General features: G+C 39.9%; 1 protein-coding gene across 1 annotated transcript; it reads right to left on the bottom strand.

Moving 5' to 3' along the window:
• Positions 1 to 2,206: 2,206 nt before the first annotated feature.
• thop1 (thimet oligopeptidase 1) lies at positions 2,207 to 19,857 on the bottom strand. The gene is made up of 13 exons (XM_051934683.1): positions 19,745 to 19,857; positions 17,073 to 17,279; positions 15,903 to 16,051; positions 15,610 to 15,717; positions 15,020 to 15,122; positions 14,762 to 14,922; positions 14,547 to 14,682; positions 13,798 to 14,160; positions 10,179 to 10,384; positions 9,882 to 10,068; positions 9,618 to 9,746; positions 3,716 to 3,852; positions 2,207 to 2,618 (listed from the first exon to the last, which is right to left on the bottom strand). The coding sequence occupies exons 1-13, from the start codon at positions 19,776 to 19,778 to the stop codon at positions 2,457 to 2,459; spliced, it is 2,082 nt and encodes a 693-aa protein (XP_051790643.1). The 5' UTR covers positions 19,779 to 19,857; the 3' UTR covers positions 2,207 to 2,456.
• Between the last annotated feature and the right edge of the window lie 378 nt (positions 19,858 to 20,235).

Here is a 20,235-nt window from a genome sequence, read left to right as displayed (position 1 = left end):
ATTGTTCTCGGTCAGACGTGAACTGCTGCAATGTAAGAGAGAGAGAGAGAGAGAGAGAGCAGGTAGGCTCGCGTGCTAGAGAGAGAGCGCGTACAGCTGAGAGCGAGCCTGTACGTGCAGCTGAGCAGGGAGCCTGGGTGTTTGTCAGTGTTATTCAATGTTTTTACATTAGTTTACTATTACACTGTGCATTTTATGGTGTAATTAACTATATTTGTGCTTAAAAATATTTAAAAAAATATATTTACATACAGTTCATACGGTCTGGAACGGATTAATTGTATTTACATACAATCCTATGGGGGAAATTGCTTCGGTTCACGACCAATTCGGTTTACGACCAGAGGTTTGGAACGAATTATGGTCGTGAACCGAGGCTCCACTGTATATATTAAAAAAAAAAGAGTGGAATCAGCAAAATTGCAGAGAACATACAGTGGAGCATAAAAGTAGTCAGCCACCAATTGTGCAAGTTCTCCCACTTAAAAAGATGAGAGAGGCCTGTAATTTTCATCATAGGTATACCTCAACTATGAGAGACAACATGAGAAAAAAAATCCAGAAAATCATTGTCTGATTTTTGAAGAATTTATTTGCAAATTATGGTGGAAAAAAAGTATTTGGTCAATAACAAAAGTTCATCTCAATACTTTGTTATATACCCTTTGTTGGCAATGACAGAGGTCAAACGTTTTCTGTAAGTCTTCACAAGGTTTTCACACACTGTTGCTGGTATTTTGGCCCATTCCTCCATGCAGATCTCCTCTAGAGCAGTGATGTTTTGGGGCTGTCGTTGGGCAACATGGACTTTCAACTTCCTCCAAAGATTTTCTATGGGGTTGAGATCTGGAGACTGGCTAGGCCACTCCAGGACATTGAAATGCTTCTTACAAAGCCACTCCTTCGTTACCCGGGCGGTGTGTTTGGGATCATTGTCATGCTGAATGACCCAGCCACGTTTCATCTTCAATGCCCTTGCTGATGGAAGGAGGTTTTCACTCAAAATCTGACGATTCATGGCCCCATTCACTCTTTCCTTTACACAGATCAGTCGTCCTGGTCCCTTTGCAGAAAAAACAGCCCCAAAGCATGATGTTTCCACCCCCATGCTTTACAGTAGGTACGGTGTTCTTTGGATGCAACTCAGCATTCTTTCTCCTCCAAACACGACGAGTAGTTTTTTTTTTTTCATCTGACCATATGACATTCTCCCAATCATCTTCTGGATCATCCAAATGCTCTCTAGCAAACTTCAGACGGGCCTGCACATGTACTGGCTTAAGCAGGGGGACACGTCTGGCACTGCAGGATTTGAGTCCCTGGCATCGTAGTGTGTTACTGATGGTAGCCTTTGTTACTTTGGTCCCAGCTCTCTGCAGGTCATTCACTAGGTCCCCCCGTGTGGTTCTGGGATTTTTGCTCACCGTTCTTGTGATCATTTTGACCCCACGGTGTGAGATCTTGTGTGGAGCCCCAGATCGAGGGAGATTATCAGTGGTCTTGTATGTCTTTCATTTTCTAATAATTGCTCCCACAGTTGATTTCTTAACACCAAGCTGCTTACCTATTGCAGATTCAGTCTTCCCAGCCTGGTGCAGGTCTACAATTTTGTTTCTGGTGTCCTTTGACAGCTCTTTGGTCTTGGCCATAGTGGAGTTTGGAGTGTGACTGTTTGAGGTTGTGGACAGGTGTCTTTTATATTGATAACGAGTTCAAACAGGTGCCATTAATACAGGTAGTGAGTGGAGGACAGAGGAGCCTCTTACAGAATAAGTTACAGGTCTGTGAGAGCCAGAAATCTTGCTTGTTTGTAGGTGACCAAATACTTTTTTTTCCACCATAATTTGCAAATAAATTCTTTAAAATCAGACAATGTGATTTTCTGGATTTTTTTTTCTCATTTTGTCTCTCATAGTTGAGGTATACCTATGATGAAAATTACAGGCCTCTCTCATCTTTTTAAGTGGGAGAACTTGCACAATTGGTGGCTGACTAAATACTTTTTTGCCCCACTGTAAATGACTAAAGAAATGAAACCAATTGTTATAATAGTCATACATACTGCAAGTGAAACAAATTAAAGACAGACACTGAAGTGGAAGATGGAATACGGAATACTGCCTTTCTTGTTATCGTTGGGTGTTAATCCATACTGAAATTAAGAGGGGGAAAATAGAAGGAATGTTGTAAAATAAGACCAAAAAAATTCCTGGCTTATGTTTTACTCAGATCTCACAAAAACAGGAGGATCCTTGAAAATCTTTACAACACAAGAATAAACTTTTGCTTTCTTAATGGTCAAGACTCTGTTGCATCCAAGAGACAATTCAAGCCATACTAGGTCCTGAAAGAATTAGTCAAGAACAGCATTCGTGTCTATTCAGCACTACAATCACTTCAGTCTCTTGTAATAATAATTGTCATGTTTGACTCTGATGCGAGTTGTGGAGAAGGTATCAGCAAGCACATGGAGTTCCAGGTTCCAGCTCTACAGTTAGCCCTTTACTCAGAAGGAAAGCCTCTTGTTTTGGTTCACGGCCCAGAAAGTTCCTTAGCATATCAGCAGCATCAAGAGATCCTCCAGGCTTTAGAATGCACTTCCTATAATCCATGCCCACCTGAATAATAACAGAAAGAAAAACAACTATTTAGACAAGCATTCAATAATATTTTACGGAAAAGAAAGGCTGGAATAATTGTGGTACAGTGAATTGAGTTTGGGAATGACCGGCATACTGCACTCAGATGTATTAAACATTAGTTTCCTTCACAACTTGGCTTCCTAAAGTCAGCATCACGTCACAAGACAAACAGACAATTTTCAGTGATACACATTAGTTACAGAATCTTTACAAAAAAATAAAATCACTGTGAGTTGCAAACAATTGCAGCACATCGCCTTTACTGTCAGTTAATGTAATGTGACACAGACAGAAGGTCAGTTATAGCACTCTGCAACTCATTGCACAAAACCAAGGCAGTTTAATTTTATTGTAGGATGTTGTTATTCATTGGGGTGTGGGATTTTGTATCTGAGAGTCAATAGCAATAGGACTATGAACCAAACTGCAAGCATTGCCCACAAATGGAGAAATATTAGCAGCTATAAGGACAGAAATAAAGCAAAAAAACTGAGGTTTTGGACTGCAAAGGGAGGTGAGGCATGTTGATCTTAAGAGTTAGCATAGTCGTCTGTTTAATGTTTCATATTGGATATACCAAAGGAAAATGTGGAGAAGATGGGTTAAGATTATCCTGGTATAATCCAATTTACTACCAATATAAGGTGACATTGCAGTGCTTTTGGAGTGTGACATAAGGATTGGAACTCCGATGAGTAGGGAAGTGAGTAATCAGTCACACACTGCAATTCATAGCCATATAATTTGACACCCTGAGAGGTAACACAATTCAGCATCTAAATTTGACATGATCTCCAACACAAGTCATATTGAGAGCTGCATTTCTAATGTCAGCATAAGAAAACTTTACTACTGGTACAAAAGAAACATTGGAACAGAGAGAAAATCAATGGGTAAAAGTGAACAAGAACATCTCACAAGCTACTATATCTAAGGCTGTCAAGTAAAACATGGATAACTTGACAAATTTAGCAGGGATGTGTGAAGTATCAACTTCACAGTGACACATATTATACATCCTAACTATAAATGTTAGCAGAACCTACTTTTGGAAGCATTATCATAACACTTACCTTGGTGTTCATGATGCCCTCTTGCTTAAACCGAGCGTAGAACATATCCATAGAGAAAACCTCACTCCATAGGTAGCCATAATACTGAGCATCATAACCACCTGCTAAATGACCAAAAGTGGCTGGCATGTTTGTTCCTAAAAAAGATTGAAAAACAAAATGATAGTTTTTTAACCATTTACATGTTACATGCTTAAAGCGGCAACACTAAGTATCCAGTCTGCTTTGTCAAAACAACATATTGTATCACAGTGTCTCCTGAGTAACCACTGGTCAGAATGCCTTAAAACAGAGCAGTCACTCTTTGTAAAGTCAAAATAAAATATACCCTCAAATGAAAAAGTAGGAATGTAGAACAGGTCAGAGATATAGCTATTCAAACCTCTAAATAACATGTAAGTAGGCAGGCACTGCGGCATAGCGGTTAAAGCTTTGGACTTTGAACTTCAAACTCTGAGGTTGTGGGTTCAAATACTGCTCCTGACACTGTGTAACCATGAGTAAGCCCTGTGCTCTGATTAGAAAAACAAAAGAAATCAATTGTATCCCAAATATTCTAAGTTGCCTTGGATAAAGGCATCACCCAAATACTAAAATAATAATAACGTCTCTCACAAGCATTGGTATGATAAAATTAGATATTTTTGTGCAAAATGTCAAAAATAACAAGCTCAGAAGGATATAATGATGCTGTAGTTGTCAATACTCGCCAAGCTCCGAAAGACTGGTTTTGAATTTCTCTCACTAACTGCATGGGACGTGCCTTGCATATCTTGAAAATGTTCACATTAGAATAATTTCTAACTCAATGGTAGTCCCTGAATGAATGTGTATGTGTTGCACCTATTCAGACCTGGTTCCTGGTTTACATACAATACTGCCAGGATTCACACCAGCTTTCAACTACCCAACAGATTATGGCGATTTAGAAATTTGCTTACTTTTTGTCAATTAGCCCATTCATCTTGTAGCACTGCCACAAAATTAGTAGCACTGATTAAGGATTATCCATTTTACTTAAAATTTATAAAAACATGCATGTTAGCACCATCCACCTGAAACTTGTCCTAACAATAACTAAATGCTAAGAAAATTCAAGGTATCAAAATATAGCATGTTTAATATGCATTTACAGGGATACAAGGTAGAACTCAAAAGTACAAAACATGCTAACAGAACAGAAAACCTGGACACTCTACTGAGCTTCTTCATAAGTGTTTATCGCCCCATCTGTTGGGCCGAATGGCTACCTGACAGTCACATACTACAGCAAAGCACTCTCTTCTCCATACTCCCTTTCTCTCTTATGACACTGGCCTCTTTTCATCCTGCCAGCAAGCTTCTGTTCAAATTCATTACCAGACTCTGAACTCAAGTCCACAACTGGAGTCACTTTCAAGCCAAGCTCTGGAATCACTTCTGGAGCTAGTCTAGCCTAAGCAGGCCATCCCTAACACCAGGCTACAATTCTCCCCAGTACCCCTGATGTCCCTTCCATTCCTGATCCCTACGTAACCCTTAATGGGCTGGGTCTCTCTGTCCTTTTCTAACCTGCTTGTTCATGTAACAAAGTGAAGGGAAAGAAATAACCCATTTCCTAAACTTTAACTTTATAAAGCAAGAATGGTGCAGGCTTTCTCCTCTAGTTACAATGTGCTGTGATCATTCAACCTTTAGAACTTCAGCATCTTACCAAATACCCTTTGGTGGTCACAGACATTTGACTTCCAGAACACTCAAGCCACCTACCAGGATCACAATCCAATGACAGTATCCTTATTACAGCAAAGTTTACATTCCCCTGCGAGCCAACTCCGTGGCAGCGCTCGGCAAACTCCATGACATCATCAGCGCCTTAGAGACGGCTCATCCGGATGCTGTTTTTATTGCAGCTGGCGACATTAATCAGTGCAATTTACGGACTGTACTTACTAAATACCACCAACACGTGAAAATTCCCACCCGTGAGAAAAACACACTGGATCATGTTTACAGGGCTGCACCCCGCCCCCACTTCGGACAATCAGACCATGTCACTCTCTTCTTGTACCCAGCCTACAGACAAGGGCTGAAACAAACAAACCCTATCATTAAGCAAGTTAAAGTTTGGACCCCAGAGACTAAGAGCACCCTGCAGGACTATTTTGGTCAGACAGACTGGGATGTGTTTAGGGTTGCGGCCACTCTAGAGGACTCTTCTATCAGCATACAGGACTATGCCGGCTACGTGACTGGGTACATTAGCACCTGTATTGACAACATCATGCCCACAATACCAGTCAGGAAGTTCCCCAACCAGAAGCCCTGGATAAACAGTCAAGTTCGCCACATGCTGCATGCCCACTCTCTTGCATTTAGATCAGGCACTGAGACTGAGTACAAAGATGCGAAGTACGGACTAAGAAAAGCCATTACGGCATCCAAGAGGCAGTACAGAGAGAAGCTGGAGGGCTTCTATTCTACTGTTGACTCTGGACGTATGTGGCAGGGCATACAGCACATCACAGACTACAGAACCACCAACAGCACAATCAACTCCACAGACAGTCTGCCGGATGATCTCAGCACTTTCTACACCCGCTTTGAGACATCCAGCAACAGCACAGAGTGGAGGCGCACACACACACACCTGGACCACACATCCCCCCTCCCCTCTCCCCTCCCCCAACAGTCTCTTCAGGTCAGGTACACGAAGCACTAAGGAAGATCAACCCCCGTAAAGCAGCAGGACCAGACAACATCCCTAGGCAGGCTCTCAGATCATGTGCCAATGGGCTGGATGATGTTCTCTGCTCCATCTTCAACCTTTCCCTCAGTAAGCGCATCGTTCCGTCCTGCTTTAAGACGATGATCATCATCCCCCTTGCTAAAAAAATGCCCACCCACCTGCCTGAATGATTACAGGCCGGTAGCACTCACTCCAATCATCATGAAGTGTTTTGAGAGCGTGGTGCTGGTCCACATTCAGAGCAGCATACCAGACACTCTGGACCCCCAGCAGTATGCCTACCGGCCCAACAGGTCCACCTCAGATGCCATCGCAGCCTCACTACATTATTCCCTCTCCCATCTGGAGAACAACGACCCCTACATCAGGATGCTCTTTGTTGACTACAGCTCCGCCTTTAACACGGTTATCCCCCATAAACTGTCTGCACTTGGCCTGCACCCCAACCTCTGTGACTGGCTCCTAGATTTTCTGACTGGCAGAAATTGGTAGTCTGTCAGAATTGGTAATAGGATTTCAGCCACCATTATCACAAACACAGGCACCCCCACAGGGATGCGTCCTCAGCCCCATCCTCTGCACCCTGTTCACCCACGACTGTGTCGCCTCCCACACAGATATCATCCTCCTAAAGTTTGCAGATGACACCGCAGTGATTGGACGCATCACTGGTGGGGATGAAGCAGTCAACAGGGGAGAGGTGGACAGTCTGGCATCATGTTGTAAGGACAACAACCTAACCCTCAACACAGACAAGACGAAGGAGATGATAGTGGACATGAGGAAGGAGAGGACACCTCACTGGCCACTGTTCATCTGAGGGCTTGAAGTGGAGAGGGTGAGCAGCATTAAATATCTGGGTGTCTACATCAGTGAGGACCTCACTTGGACACTTAACACCACACAGCTGGTTAAGAGGGCTCAACAGTGGCTGTACTTTCTACGGAGGCTGAGGGAGTTTGGTATGTCGACTAAGATCCTCGGCAACTTTTATAGCTGCATTGTTGAGAGCATCTTGACCAGCTGCATCACCTTGTGGTACGGCAACACTACTGCTATGGACTGCAAACGCCTGCAGAGAGTGGTAAAGACTGCTGAGAAGATCACCAGGACCCCATTGCCCACTCTGCAGAGCATCTACAACTACAGAGTCTGCAGGAGAACTGCCTCGATCCTCAGGGACACCACCCAACCCCAACACGAACAAGTATGAAATGCAGGACTTCCAGGCTAAAGAACTCTCTTTCCCAAGGCCATTAGACTTCTAAATTACTGACTGGAGTTTATAACCGTGGTTCACCTCATTCTATCTCCCTCACACAGCTGTATTTGACTTGTCTATCACACACCTACCTGCACAATTACACTTTATACTTCTGTTTTTAAACTTTATGCTGCCTCTGTTACTTATTATCTATCTGCTACTTATTATTTATGTTTATCTCTATATGTTGGTTTTGTCATTTGGTGTGGACAGTAAAGAAAGAATTTCACTGTACAGGGAAACGTGTTTCCTTACTGTGCACATGACAATAAACTTTGAACTTGAACAAAGGTTAAGTTCTGCATTTTCATTGCCAGAAAACTTTCCAGCCACCCTGGTGTCACATTCCTGCCTTGTACAAATGCACCCCTTCATCACTTACACCAGGATTAAAAAAATATATATATATATATATATTTTGTTCTGTTGAAAAAGGCAAAAGAAGGATAACACATCTCTTGCCTCCACTCCAAGGGCTGCATTAAAAAAGGCAGTTAAGAGGAGTACAGGAGACGTGTAACTAACAGAGACACAACCAGCTCCAAGTACTAGCACATATCAAAAGAACTCATTCCCTGAACCACACAGGCTCTAACTGATATTAAATAAAACAACATTTAGAGGCTATTGGAATTAATGACATTTGACGTTCAGTGGAAGTGGCTGGCTACATTGCTTTACAGCTTCAACCCAAGTCATCTGTGCAATTTCCATGCTATACTATTTACTGGGGTATCTTCTGGGTTCTCTGGTTTCCTCACCAATTATACAACAAATGCCTGTCAGGATAATTGACAATTGTTGAATGGTTTGATATGAGTAACTGAATTTTTGTGTTAATTTGACTTTTACAGGACTGATCCCATTCAAGCATGATTTTCAATTTTTATTGATGCTGCCAGAAAATGCTATAGCTTCCTATTACCATGTTAATGAAAAAAGGTTCAGAAATCAGTGGATTAATGTGAATACATAGTAGGGTGCTCAGCATAAAACAGTCACTACTATTATCAATCTGATCCACCAATAAAATTATCACAAGGTGGGGGATTAGCTTTAAGTTTGATGCCATAAAAGGTTCAACTATATATTTTGAAATTTAGTGGAAAAAAAAGTTTTAGTATACTTTTGATACTATTTTGAAGTCCCCGAACCCATGCTTTTAACTTCAACCTTAAGTGGACTCGGCTCATCTCAGCTATTGTCAAAACAACTCAAAGTTTACTTTCCTATACAGTATGTCAAAGGAAAACCTGGATATCTAAATCTATGCTTAATAATCTTCTAAACGTGCACAGTGGCATCAATGCTCACTAGCTGCCTTACATCCTTTTATAGGACCTGTTCAGCTTAAGACCACATAGTGCTACATTATTAAAAACCTCTGCCATCCTGCAGACACTTTTCTCTATTCTGTTTTGGCAAACAGTATATAGGCCATTAGAACTTGCACAATTGCTCAACAATTTTTTAGCCACAGATTATATGGTTACTCAGTTTTTTGTTATAACTGCTACATGAACATTTCTTGCATACATCATCTGATTTTGAATTTAATGAGCTACATTGTGTTTGTATACAGTGTTGTTGGTACTAAACTGCTTTCAATAGTCTGTGGAAAAATGAAAAGTTAACAATTTCATTGTAATATTAAGTCAAGTTCAATAAATTGGAAATTGAACAGAAAGTACAGGTTGCCAGTCTATATTTGAAGCAAACATAATCTATACTACATATGAAAACAAAGTACCTGTAAATAAGTTTTTTTCTGATTGACTAAATTCAAATTTTGCCTGGTTTATTTAAATGTGAAAGAATCATCATCTGAAATGCAGTAAACACACAAAAACTGCAATTTCTATCTGAATTTTTTTCATCACTTTTCCCTAAACACATGGGTCAGATCCCACCTGGTGAAGCTGGCACTCCTAGCACTTCATTACAGAGGCGAGCATATTCCTCAGCAGGGTCTACACCAGTCCTGGTGTGCAACACTTGGTCAACCTTTGCTAGAACAATCTGACGTAGATTGAAGAGACCTACAAATTCAAAGCAAAACAAAACAGAGACAGCTAAGGATGGTTAGAATGGGAGGAAAAAATTAAATTATGTTGCATGTCTTGAGTGTTTTCATTTATTTCTTTCACACATGCACCAATGTGCACATTTCTCACCCGTATTTGCCAGACGTGATTTGATAAGTTTTTCAAGCAGATCTTCAGGAATTGACTGCCCAGTTTTATAATGCTTAGACATTCTCAGAAGGGGCTCCTTCTCCCAGACCCAGTTCTCTAACATCTGTGATGGTGCCTCTACAAAGTCACGCTCTACATGTGTTCCACTGAACATAGCAAAGTCCGCCTAAAACAAAGCCAGCTGTTAGTGGTAAAGAAGAAATAGGAGAGCACTCCACACTTTTCACATAAAGTTTTAAGGAAAGTCTTTCAGAAACTTTGAAGTCTGGACATTACCTGTGCACAGAGCTGGTGCATGACATGACCAAACTCATGGAAGTAGGTTTCAACTTCATCATGTTGTAGAAGAGATGGTGCCTCTGCTGTTGGCTTTGAGAAGTTGGCTACCATGGCAGCAATAGCAATCTGTCGAGATCCATCTGGGAGTCGGCAGCCAGGCTGTAGGCCAAAGCAGGCAGCATGACCATATTTTCCCTCTCTGGAAAATGACAGAAACTATTCAAGATGAAAGGGGAAAAATGCCAAGATAACACATTTCTGTTTCACATTAGCTGTATTGTGCTCTTTGTCACTTTTTTTGTCTATTTAGCCCATGTACACTGAGTTTTTTTCTCTCTAGACTCTTCTCAATATTTTCGTGACCTACAGTATACTTCAAGAAGCCTGCCCATTACACAAAAAAGGCCAGTAAGCTTAATATGCATCATTGGTAAATGAATGGATGCATCTATTAAGGAAAAGAAAGACTGAGCATCACATGCCATGAATAGGTGTATTAGCAAATTATCAGACATGGGTTCAAGGTTAGTAAAAAAAGCTAAAATAATTGGAGATTCAAGGCACAGAGTATAGGTGGGACATTAGATCAAACACAAATACAAAACTATTATGGTGAGAGGAATTAGGCAATGTTAAAAGTCGAAAAGTTTTAATCTCTATTTTACCAAAAAGACACCCCATTAGCAGTGCCAGAGAACGTCCAGAAAGCGACTCTGGCACTAACAGTTATGGGCTATGTGGAAGGATTGAATAAATTGAGCTTTTTCAGTTGAAACAAAAGGAGATTAATTGATGATTTGGTTGAACCGTTTCAAATAATGAAAGAAATTAATACAGTGGAGCCCTGTTGTTAATTTCAAATAAATTCAATAATATGGGAACATGATTAGAAACTTGTAAAAAATAAATTTTACTAAAATGTTAGAAAGTTTTTCTTCACACAAAGAAGCAAAGACAAATGCAATAAACTTTCAAGAGGTGAAGTAAAAAGTAGGGGCCTCATGTATATAACACCATGTGTAGAATTCACACTAAAAAAGGAATACATACAAAACTGGAACTGTGTATATTCACTAAAAAAAATCCAGATGCATAAACTGTGTGTACGCCAAGTTCCACGCACTTTCCCTTTATAAATTCCCAAGAACGTGAAATTTAACAAACATGCACGTGCCTATAGCCCAACCCCAACTCCTCTCAGAATTTTGAATATGTAAATCAATCTAGATCCTTCCATTCCGTGTTTTGTTAAAAAGCAATGGCAAAAGCATTGTGAAAAAATAAGAATTTCAGTGAATGTGAAGTAAAGGCAAGGAAAAACGTAGTATTTGTTGGGGTAAACAGTAGTATAAGCAACAAAACTAAGTTATGGAGTGATACAGCAGGACACAGACCCTCAAAAGTTGCATTTTGGCCAAAATAAAAAAAAAAGATGTCGTCAGACAACAAAGTCGACGTGAAAAGGAGAGGAGCAGCCCACCATCTGTTTATTCTTTTTCAAACAATATTACAAAAGCTGCCCCAAGTGCGGATGATGCGAATCCATGTGGTGATGGTGCTGCTGTGCCCAGCACATCCACAGGTGCTGGATGCTCAAACCTCTGCCTAAGAAACCGCTGGGTGACCATCTGGCTGTGTGCTACTGTACGCTGTTCTGGAGTCACAAAAGGCAATAGCAGATGCTGTAAGAGATGTGGCCAATGAACTAAGGAATATAAGGGCTGCACTATGTGAAATTGACCACATTTTAAATGAATTGGTTAAAAAAATAAACGCTGCATCTGATTACCTGTTTTTACATTCTGCTAATTACATTTAAACGAAGTTGTAACACTGTCCCATTTGGCTGATCAGGATGAGATTAATCATATTGCATCCCTTCAGGTTCAGGCAAGCCATGATTGTGTGCCACATTATACAGCACGCTATATGATTGCACAATGCGACACTCTTTCTATGGACTATAGTGCAGCACATTAATAGAGTGAAAATATTTTCTATTTAATAAGAGAATTAATTCTCTGAAGGTGCCTTTATAGTGTAGTGTCAGTGCTGAACACCACAACGGATAGATTCTCTACTCATTACATGGCTCTTTCAGTTGACTCGCCATCCTTAAAATGAGTGCTTGTCTTTTGCAGCACTAGTTGGAAAAAGCACCGTTGACTGTGCGGAATCACAGTTTTTATAAGCAGATAATACCATCGCATACAGCTGGTATGGTACAACACAGTGATGTTTGTGAAATACCAGATCAAGCAAGTTCATGGTGAAAAGCTCCGATGGCTAAAAATCCGAGGGTGGACAGAACTTGCAGTAGAGCACAATTCCTCAAAATCTGCCTTTGTAAAGCTGATGCCAGTTCAGCACACGGCTCCAACAGAATAGCTCTTGGAAATTGAAATAGATTTAGGAGCCAGTCGTCATCATCTGTAAATATGCGCTCTCTTCCGATTCTTTTATTTGTGATGTCTTCTAACAATGCTAATGCAGCTGTGGCAGTTAGAATAGCAATGGTCATTCCGTGCACCATTATATTGTTACAGAATGGTTACAATCAAGAGAATTAAATTTGTAAACAATATGCAATTAATTAATTTCGGTGTATTTGACAAATCCTGCGTCATTGATGCAAATCTGAAAAAAGGGAGACCACGCAGAACCGTAACACTTTCAACGCAGGGTGCTGCCAATTTGCAAAACCAAGCACAAACTTGTGCATGGCTTTGCACCAAGTTTAGTTTTTACATATCTCAACGTGTGAGTGGAAATGGGCGTATGCAACATTTTTGTGCAGATGTGCCATTTATACATGAGGCCCTACAACTTTAGGGACCTTCAAATCTCAACAAAATGTAATTTTAGAGAACCTAGCTAAATAGTATTGGTAAACATTTTGGGCAGAATGGTCTGCTTTGGTCAATATTGTTAAAATACTCACTGCACTGCACCTCATGTGCATGTAAAGGACCTTGTGAAAGAATGTTCAGTGAGCACCATTGCATCAATCAAGGATTGAATTTTGACATTATAGGCCAATAATGCATTTCTTCATACTGAGTAATGCTGACCAAAAGCTGGAGGAAGCTACCATAATACCTATTTTACAATATACTGTATTAAAAAAAGATATTTCTATCACACATCTATGCTTTATTAATTTACATATTTAATGCAGTAATACTAGTGAAAACACCGCTAACTGGCATTTAAAAAGGGCACACTATACAGTACACATTAAGATCTTACAGCATTCATTCAATGGGATTTGTTGGAGTCAGAGTCAAGAAAAGCATCAAAAAAGTAGCAAAATCTTAGTTTACAAGATAGCCAATGATCCTGGCACAAATCAACAGCATCTGCCCTTCTGATATTTGAGTGCTTCAAACATTTCTTCTTTGCATGAAAAAACTAATATTAATTAACTCATATAAGAAGGAGACAAAATCCAAGTTAAAAAGGAGGGTAGCTAAGGTTAAACTATTTACTCACTAAAGCAAAAGGATGTGGTGCAACTCTAAGGTAGATCTAAAACTTCAATAATATTTTCAGTAACCCTTGTTAAGATGTTATTATTCAATAACACAACCTCTACAACTTCCACACAACTTACCTAGAAAGAGATCCAAGTAAAATTTGCCAATGACTGTTCCAGTGGCCTGATCCTGAACACAGTAGAGCTTGACATCCTCATGCCACACTTTTGCACCCTCTTCTAAGTGAAAGGTAAGCCCCAATAGCTCCTGGTAAATCTCTAAAAGGCCCTGGGTCACAACTTCCATAGGAAAATATTCTTTGAGTAGATTCTGGTCAACAGCATACTGTGTTTCCTCTACCTGTGTCATGTAATAACGTGTGTCCCAAGCATGCAATTGCCCATCAAATTCTTCACCACGCTGGCTACACTCCTTGTGTTTCAGCTGTAACATGTTTGCACGCTCCTCCACACCAAGCGGCTTCAGTTTTTGGGCCAGCTCCTCTATAAAGTCAGATGAAACAGATGTGTTGAGTGTCCCCTCCAACACCAAAAATAGCGTAAAAAGACTACTGATTATGCTCTACAGTAGGTCACTTAAGGACCAAAAAAGCCGTTACAGAGATACCCTATTTTCTCCCGTCCCAAAATAAGTTCTACTTTTGCATTTTTAATGGATTGAAAATTAAATGGGTCAGGGCATAACTATGTTGAAAATAAGATGGACATTTATGTAGGGAAGGATACCATTAGAATTGTTTTAGCTTTGAATTCCATCAACTCCCCATCCCATTAACGTGGGTCAAAAAACAATTAACCAAATATCTCTGCTAGGTGGAATAGGGAAAACAGGCAATACAACACAACTGGAAAGATGCAATCTAAAATACCTAAAAACAGGGCCACATTTTTGCTGGTCTTGGCCATGTTCATCTCCAAGACAAAGTCTGCATGGGTACTAAAGCCTAAAAGTGCACACTTTTTGGCACGTAGCTCCACTAGTTCCTTCAGGATGTGGGAGTTCTCCTGCAAAGACCAGATATTTATTAGTTGAGACGTCTGGACATAGAAACTTATACAGCAATTTCAACACTTTCTACCCTACCTCCTTGCACTTGGAGTTGAAAGCCAATTCCAGCCGTCTACGTGTCTCTGGAACGCTACACTTCTTCATAGCAGGAAAGTAGTGTGGATACTTGAGAGTCACTTTCAATTTGCCATTGTCTTCAACCTCTAGAGAGCTCAAAAAGTCCTCTGGAAGACCCGCTGTCAGAGAGTAAACACAGAAAAAACACAATACAGATGGTAAGGCTAGGGAAAAAGATGCATATAGACTTTGCATACACCATTCCATCTGACTAACCTAACTCATCCCGGGTGAAAGCTAGATAGGTAATGTCTTCATTTAGATGCTTGTTAAAATCTATACACAGGTTGCTTAATTTCTTCTTGATGACTTTGATTTCCTGAAACAAGAAAATGAAAAAAAAAATCCACTCAGCCACAAACAACTGTGCTACATTAAGTGCATCTTGCAAACGGGCAGATTTTGAGCATTTCACAAGGATTTTTTTTTTAAAATAATAATCCTGCAATAGTGACATAGAATTTGTAGGAATTGTGGCTTAGTGATTACAGCACCTGACTTTATACCTTGAGTTATGTGACCTTGAACAACTCGGTTATTCTGTCCATACTCAAATTGGTTTAATAAAAAAAAAAAAAAAAAAAATCAAGCAAACAATTGTACTTTATCTGCCACCTTAGGATGGTGCTTTACTATCAAGGAAAAAAACAAACATTACAAAAATGTGAATTAAAAGTGTATGTTAAAGTTGTACAGCTCTGTAAGATGTCACACTTAAAATCAACTCCTAAAAAGTATTTATGTGTTTGATTGTACTGTATATGCAACTCAACTGCATGTGTCTCCATATTATACAAAGCTCTTACCTCCTGTTTATCTTTTGGGAGATGCAGTCCATTCCTCTTGCCTAGTTTTATCAACCGTTCCAAGTACCTCTTTGCTTCTGGCAGCAAAACATCTCCCTCCAACTCTGACTTCTCAGAACAGAGAAAGAAAATCCAAAATAGAAACTTCATTAACACAAAATAATTCTAAGTTAAACCAAACCATAAATAATGGTGCAGTCAGAGAGCATTGAAATAGCAGGCGGAGCTTGACCGACCAGAAGTAGGTTAACCATATCAGAGAACAATGAAAGTGCAGCCTCCCTGGACCTCACCTGCAAGGCCACAATTCTTTCATAGACATCCTCTCTCATGCTCATCTCTACATCAAACTCAGATAGTTTCTTGTCTGCCTCTGTGCTTGCACTGCGGACATCTTTGCAAGACGATACATGTTGAGGAAAGTCCAGCATATTTCTCTGAACTAAAACATAACAAAACAGAAAGTCAGTGAGGACCAGATGAAGATCCAGCTCTACTGAGAAAAGGATAACCACCACAGTTTACTTCTGTTATTTACCCATTAAAGGGTAATTAGATAAGACTTTTTCAAAATTGGTTTCTACAGCCTAACATAATGGACAGTTCAGTTTTGTCAACGAAGCCAAACACACAGTGACATTTCAAGAAGGCTCACCTTCTCAAACTGCTTTACAAGTACAGTTACTTTCCCACATTTGGAACACTGGCAAATGAAGTAACTTATTCTGGGTAGTCTCTTCAATGTCATAGCCCAACATCTAAGCCACCAGGTTATACTGCCGGTCATCAAGGTTTAGACACATGGAATAACTCAAACAGTTGCGTTGACTTTAATGAACTGGAGATTTAATTACAGTCTGAACACACTGGAGACTTCTGTGTACATTTTTGATATTGCAGTTTCAATACAACAAACATTTCTTCAGCTAAATCTGGCTACTAAAAGCTCTAAACAACCTAGTTCAGATGGGATATTTCTCTAGTATTGTGGCTAAACTACAAACTATGAAACCCTAGAGAGAGTGGCACAACAGCAACATGCAAGTGTTAGCAGCAAACTCTATACATACTACAACAATGCCTGTGCACAGTGAGTTTGCTAGCTCAGCCCATTCTAAACAAACCAGCCACTCACAATGACCTCAAGTCCCATTTGCTTATGCCGGTGCTTCTTTTGTAAGTGCACAATTAGAAACATCTACTATGAGTGAAGGATCCATGTGGCCTCTTAAGAAATACATCTCTACAACACTAAGTAAGTAAGAAGATGTAGTCTATGAAAAGTGCAAAGAGGAACATCTCATTGAGAAAGTGCATCTCAGGAAAAATAAGAGACATGCATTACCTTTAAAAATACAAAAGCAATTTGATGGACTTTTTCTTCTTCACTTGAGCCCTAGCCCTTTTAACTTTAAGCAAGTGCAGACCAATCCATCAATAGGGGGCTCTGGCTGGTTACTTACCTGTGTATTCTACTTCCACATCAGCAAGAGCCTTCAGAGTGTTTTCATATGTAACAGCTTCCAAGTCCAAAGTGCCCACTTCATCATAAACATGCTTGGTCTTCTCCGCCAGCTGTTCTGACAACTGCCGGATCTGCTCAGGGCTAAGATCCCACCTCAGTCGATTATCTGGGGACACACGAAGCCCGTCAGCAATATCCACTTCACCTACAAATTGAAAGAATGAGAAAAGGGTCTGTGAGACTGATGTAGATATTGTTTTGTATGACAGTCTGTCAGTAATCTGGTTGTCATCTTTATTGAGGACAACCTCACCTTCACCTGGAATATCTCATCAGGGATCTGAACTTATTCCTAACATATATGAAGCACTTGACACCCTTCTACTGGACTCTTGCAACTAACTCCCTTCTGGCAGTACTCCACTTTTACAGGTTACAGTGCTTCACATTATTTTATATGCAAAGGCAACATTTATTTGGACAGCAGACATCAACTGCATTGTCAGATAAAAACATTTTGTTCTTCCCATTTCCCTTGCCACAATTATGGGGTACTGTATTTAATGTTATGCTGGATGTGTTAAAAACACTTGTTAGTGTAATAAAACGTTTAAATGTTTTTCTTTAAGTATAATGTACCTCTTACAATAGCATGTTTAGAGCAAATAAAACAGGGCCAATGAAATAGATCTTGAAGGATTATATTGAATTTACATTCATGGATCTTTAATTGGTTAATCATTTCAGACCAAAACTGTATGCTGAACAAATAAATATTAACCAGTTAGACCAAATTTGATCTTTGGTATTCTTTACTATATAGTACATTTATCCTATACGTCTATTGTCATATCAGAAGTGGATATACTAGTCATCTAGCATATTAAAATCACAATTAGCCAAAAACAAAAATCTTTGTCACAATCAATAAAGAATCATCAAAAAGGTGGCAGCCCTATGTCTTTCCTCATGGTGGGGTTTCAGAGTGACACTAGCCTCACTTTTGGAGAATTATGCAGGCCTAAACAGAATGACCCAAATCCCAACAATAGCATTTTGCAAATGTATTCTTACCAGCTGGTCACTGTCAAGGCTGAATACTACTGTGGCTAAATACTTTCCCCATTCTTTAATAAAGTATCTAGACCACAGTCACTGAGATAGAGTACCAAGCAGAAGAAAGGGTTTACACTTTTATTCATACCTTAAAATAGATTAATTTAAGGAATATGCCTGGAAAGAAACAAATGAGTTTAATAACAGAATACCAATACAGCCATGATAAGCAGCAGTTCACCTTGTTAGAAGTCTCAGAACCTCAATATGCTTAGATTGCCAGGTGTCTATTTGTCTTAAGATGATTGGTCTCTGGTCTGGTGAGATCGCTGAATTAGCATGGCCTCTGGATGGACAGAATGGCATAGACACTAGACTTCAATGTTAGCCTGACTTTATGCTCATCTTATGCTTTCTTGGTACACCTCTTGGACCAATAGGGGTTATAGTGTATTTACCTATGACTCAGCTTTTTCAATTTAACCCTCTACTAGGTCAATTTTTTTAAGGTCTTAGGAAAGACCAGTTATCTATACCAGTTCAGCCCGGCGATAACTACAAGAATGAGTTTCTAAAAGTTTTTTTGGTACTTTTCTATTATCGTGACACAAATTGTAAAGCTGCTGCCCCGGTTACTTAATTTTTGGATTTTAAATTATTAGAGTGGCCTACCCCAACCACAAATACTAACCTTAAAGGTAGTGGGGGTGGAGCACAGTTACCTATAGATCCCTAATGTTAAATGTCCCCTTTGGGTGCCCAATCTTAAAAACGATAATCCGATTTGCGTCACGATAATAGAAAAGTACCTTTTTTTAAAAAAATACTGAATTTTTATCCTAACATTAAATAACACACCATCCTCATTACACATTACGCTGGATATGAATCAAAGTGATAAAGAATAAGTTATTGTGAATTGGAAAAGACATGCTCAAACGTCAAAGAATGCCATGATATATTATAATAGAATATGAAATACCTGGGGGTCAACAGAAAGCCCAGCTGGCACACTCTTTGCTCTGTAGCCGATAAACCTAAAACGGGCACATTCGGCTAAATGCCTTGGAAACTGTTGTCTTACTGTATAATATATTATTTTCTGGTCACTACAGACCCTATAGAATCAAATTACCTGATTTACAAAGTCACAACACATAATATAATGATGGTCCTGAACAATTTCTACGCCTCCACAATGGGTAAAGTGGCTGTAACTCAAACCAAAGACAGTACTGTACACAGTTTTCTTTAAGTTGATAGTGGGTGTATGGGGTGGGGTGCTCTCTTGGAGCCTCCTATTGCGCACTAACCAATCCAACGCCCACCATTAATGTAAATAAACCTTTATATGTAAATACAGAGGCTCACTTTTATCCAAATGTCAAAGCCGATATTGTAAGATACTTACTCAGAACGCAGGGATTTGAAGAGACAACGATTCGAATGGGATCGTTACCAAGGTGATCACGATTTCATTCTAGGTACTCCTAAATCCCACAGGAACCCTTTATAGAACACTCCTCGGTTGTATTATCGAAGTAAGAAGGGACCGACTAAAGCGTTTAAAAATAACCAAGAATACTAAGAGACTGCACTAATCACGCTACTTACCCGTCGGCGCCATAGCAGCTTTGCACAAGTTCATTCGGTCCTTTGCCGCTCCGTCAGCCGGTTGGTATCATCAATGCCGAAAAAGCCCGCCCACGACGTTGACAGCGTAAACTTTGATGGGACGGAGTGAATGTCTGTCAAGTCTCTAGGACTGTCCCCAATCCCGTTCTACTGTGTTGAATACTCATTGGCTGGAATTTGTTTCATCTGTCTGCTGCGGCTGCGTAGATTCAAGTTCTTGTAAAAACAGTCCGAACGGGATAATGTTGGTTTGTTTAGTTCAGTCAGACCCAATAAACGGTCAGGTGCGCATTGCAAGAGATTCTGAATTTTTTTCTAGTATTTTATGCAAGATCGCCAGGGGTGTTTTGTTCCATGAGCATTTGGCTGCCCAGCTTTAGTTTACTCCTACATATGATGCGCGGCATTACAGTGGCAATTTCCCTTTATCTAATTGGACAAAAGAAATGTCAACCATATTTAATAGAGGC

The sequence above is a fragment of the Erpetoichthys calabaricus genome, chromosome 12, assembly GCF_900747795.2.
Source record: "Erpetoichthys calabaricus chromosome 12, fErpCal1.3, whole genome shotgun sequence".
Classification (NCBI taxonomy): Eukaryota; Metazoa; Chordata; class Cladistia; order Polypteriformes; family Polypteridae; genus Erpetoichthys; species Erpetoichthys calabaricus.
The sequence above is the reverse complement of the archived record's forward strand: the minus strand, read 5'-3'. Positions and strand labels throughout refer to the sequence as shown.